The sequence below is a fragment of the Priapulus caudatus genome, unplaced genomic scaffold (genome assembly GCF_000485595.1).
Source record: "Priapulus caudatus unplaced genomic scaffold, Priapulus_caudatus-5.0.1 Scaffold313, whole genome shotgun sequence".
Taxonomy (NCBI): Eukaryota; Metazoa; Priapulida; class Priapulimorpha; order Priapulimorphida; family Priapulidae; genus Priapulus; species Priapulus caudatus.
In genome coordinates, this window is record NW_014577374.1 from 27403 (window position 1) to 30510 (window position 3108).

Consider the following 3108-nt stretch of genomic DNA (forward strand, 5'->3'; position numbering starts at 1 on the left):
AGAGAGAGAGAGAGAGAAGAGAGAGTGTGAGGAGAGAGAGGAGGAGAGAGAGAAGAGAGAGTGTGAGGGAGAGAGTAGGAGGAGAGACAGAAAGAGAGAGTGTGAGGGAGAGAGTAGGAAGAGAGAGAGAAAGAGAGAATGTGAGGGAGAGAGTAGGAGGAGAGAGAGAAAGAGAGAGTGTGAGGGAGAGAGTAGAAAGAGAGAGAAAGAGAGAGGGGAAGAGAGAGTGAGAGAGAGTGAATGAAGGAGAAAGAGCGAGCGATAAAAAGAGAGGAGTTGTAGACAGAATGAGAAGGAGACAGAGAGAAATCTATAGCACATGTGAGAAAGAGAGGATGACAGAGAAAGTGAGCGTGAGAAATGAGGAGAAAGAGCATTCGTGAGAGCTAAATTAAGATAAAGCGAAGAAAGAGACAGATACAGAGAAGAAATTAGAGAGCGCGGGAGAAAGCGAAAGAGATAGTGAATGAGATAGCGGGGAGCGAGCGAGAGAGATAGAGAGAGCGCGAGAAAGAAAGACAGAAAGAGCGCGCGAGAGAGAGAGCGAAAGACAGCAAGGCAACTGGAGTAAGAGCGAGAGAGAAAGAGAAAGAAAGCTGGACAAATCGAGTAAGAGAGAGAGATAGAGAGAGAGAGAGAGAGAGAGCGAGTCAAATCGAGTAAGAGAGAGAGAGAGAGAGAAAGAAAGAGAGAGAGAGAGAGAGAGAGAGCGAGACAAATCGAGTAAGAGAGAGAGAGAGAGCTAGAGCAAGTCAAATAAAATAAGAGAGAGAGAGCTAGACTCAGGTATAGAGTCTGACGTCGCTACCTGTACTTCATGTAGCGTTCATCCCGGGCCCCATCCTCGCTGGCTCGCTCGTGGACGCGGCCTGCACGCTGTGGGAGCACAACTCATGTGAGGGGCGCGGTGCCTGCCTGCTCTACGATCACAGGTAAGCATCCGCATACACCTGTATACACCTGTAGACACCTGTAGACACCTGTATACACATGTAGACATGATATACCTGGTGATATACCTGGTGACATACCTGGTGACATACCTGGTGACATACAATACCTGGTGACATACCTGGTGACATACCTGGTGACATACTTGGTGACATATCTGGTGATATACCTGGTGACATACCTGGTGACATACCTGGTGATATACCTGGTGATATACCTGGTGACATACCTGGTGATATACCTGGTGACATACCTGGTGATATACCTGGTGACATACCTGGGACATACTTGGTGACATACCTGGTGACATACCTGGTGATATGCCTGGTGACATACCTGGTGAAATATCTAGTGTAATATCTGGTGAAATATCTAGTGGGATGTCTGGTGAAATATCTAGTGGGATGTCTGGTGAAATATCTAGTGAGATGTCTAGTAAAATATATAATGAGATGTCTGGTGACATACCAAATCAGATGGCTGTTTAATACATCTGTCTGTAATGCGTTTTATTATATATCCTAAGATATTAGGAATTAAACTAGTTTACATCAATTTATATAGAGATACCTCGGAAATCAATATTCCCTAAGAGCACTGATTTTCACGGTCCACAAAACTCTCGATATTGCCCTCGCAATCAGGCAGTATTTTGATCATATATATCAGGATGTAACATAAACAAATCATTCTTACTTTTGATTATTCTTATATATATATACATAATTAAATTTATATACATATATATATATATATATATATAATAATAATAATTATGTAACAACAAATGAATGGATGCCGTAGTGACCCCTTGTTTCCCCCGTGACCTCTAACAGGAAGTTCCGGCTGACCATCCACGGCCTGGTCACCGTCGTGAAGCTGGGTTCCTGTTTGCTCTATCTCACCGCCTTCTGTCTCTGCCGCACCCCCGTGCAAGAATCACGCCGAAAACCACCGCCAGATGGCGCCGCGGACGACGTCGACGACGATGCGACCTGAGTCGCTTTCTACCGCCGGCGACAACGACGACGTCGATGGTGCTGCCCCCTGGTGGCGCGCGCGTGCGTTATTCCTCGGTCGCGTGTGGGAAGTCTACGGTCGCGCCTCCCCGCGGACGTGTTAACGAGGCGACTAGCGCCACCTGGTGTCGACTGGCGCCATAACCGCGTGGCCGACGGCGGGAGAGCGTGAGAGCGACGGCAAGCTATAGCGCTAATCGCTGCAATGCGGCTTTGACGTGATAGGAAGCCCATAAATTCACATGCGTCTGCTGTACTGTGATTGTGTCGCTTTGACCTGGCCGGTCCGCTCAGCTCGGAGTCCGTAGGCGTCGCGTCATCCTTGCCGATTCTAATACTGGCGTGCCGGTCCTTGTCTGTCACCTATTGCCGGTTCCAATACTTCTCTTCACACAATCACGTTGATCACGAGTCCGTTGGTAATGCTACTACTACCTTACTACTTGGCGCAAAGGCGTCAGGACAGAATGGACGAAAAACAGCGTAGCCGTGGCGATGCAGACTACGTGGCCTGCGTATAAATACGTATAAATACGTATAAATACGTATAAATACGTATAAATACGTATAAATACGTATAAATACGTGCAAATACGTGCAAATCGTTTGTTCAATTGCATGTGTCCATGGTTTTGTTGAATAAATTTTCCCATTGCATCTATACGTACATCTGCGCAATAGATTGCTCAATTGCATTTATACGTACATTCGTGACAGATGGGTAGGATGTCTTGCAGCTGCGCGTGCAACGCGAAACACGCGCGCTGTATTATTGTACATGCATACTGTTATAGTACACGGTATTATGTACATTTACACTATTATAGTACACGATATATTATGTACATTTACACTGTTATAGTATGCGGTATTACTGTACATGTAAATTATTATAATATTGTGTATAATCAAGGGTACATAATAGGATGTATAGGATCTATAGGATGTATAGGATCTATAGGATCTATAGGATCTATATAGGATGTATAGGATCTTCTATTATGTACTCTTGGTATAATGTGCATCTACACTGTTATCGTATACTGCATTATTGGACATCTACACTGTTATCGTATACTGCATTATTGTTGTTATACATTATTATATTACACAATATGCGTGTGAATGTACACCGGTA

At 44.8% G+C, this 3108-nt stretch overlaps 2 protein-coding genes across 2 annotated transcripts in view; both read left to right on the plus strand.

Moving 5' to 3' along the window:
* The window catches only part of LOC106808907 (solute carrier organic anion transporter family member 3A1-like), a 5006-nt gene extending 4642 nt beyond the window's left edge, over positions 1-364 (plus strand). The window contains exon 8 of the mRNA XM_014811822.1: positions 343-364. Within this exon, the coding sequence (XP_014667308.1) occupies positions 343-364 (22 nt within the window). The remainder of the gene's footprint in view (positions 1-342) is intronic.
* Positions 361-2531, plus strand: LOC106808908 (solute carrier organic anion transporter family member 1B1-like). Its single transcript, XM_014811823.1, has 3 exons — positions 361-379; positions 824-932; positions 1788-2531. The coding sequence occupies exons 1-3, from the start codon at positions 361-363 to the stop codon at positions 1948-1950; spliced, it is 291 nt and encodes a 96-aa protein (XP_014667309.1). The 3' UTR covers positions 1951-2531.
* Positions 2532-3108: the final 577 nt, after the last annotated feature.

Excerpts from the sequence above, each read along its gene's own strand:
- LOC106808908 (XM_014811823.1), top strand. Across the intron at positions 933-1,787 it reads TGCCTGCTCTACGATCACAG|GAAGTTCCGGCTGACCATCC; the intron begins GTAAGCATCCGC and ends GACCTCTAACAG.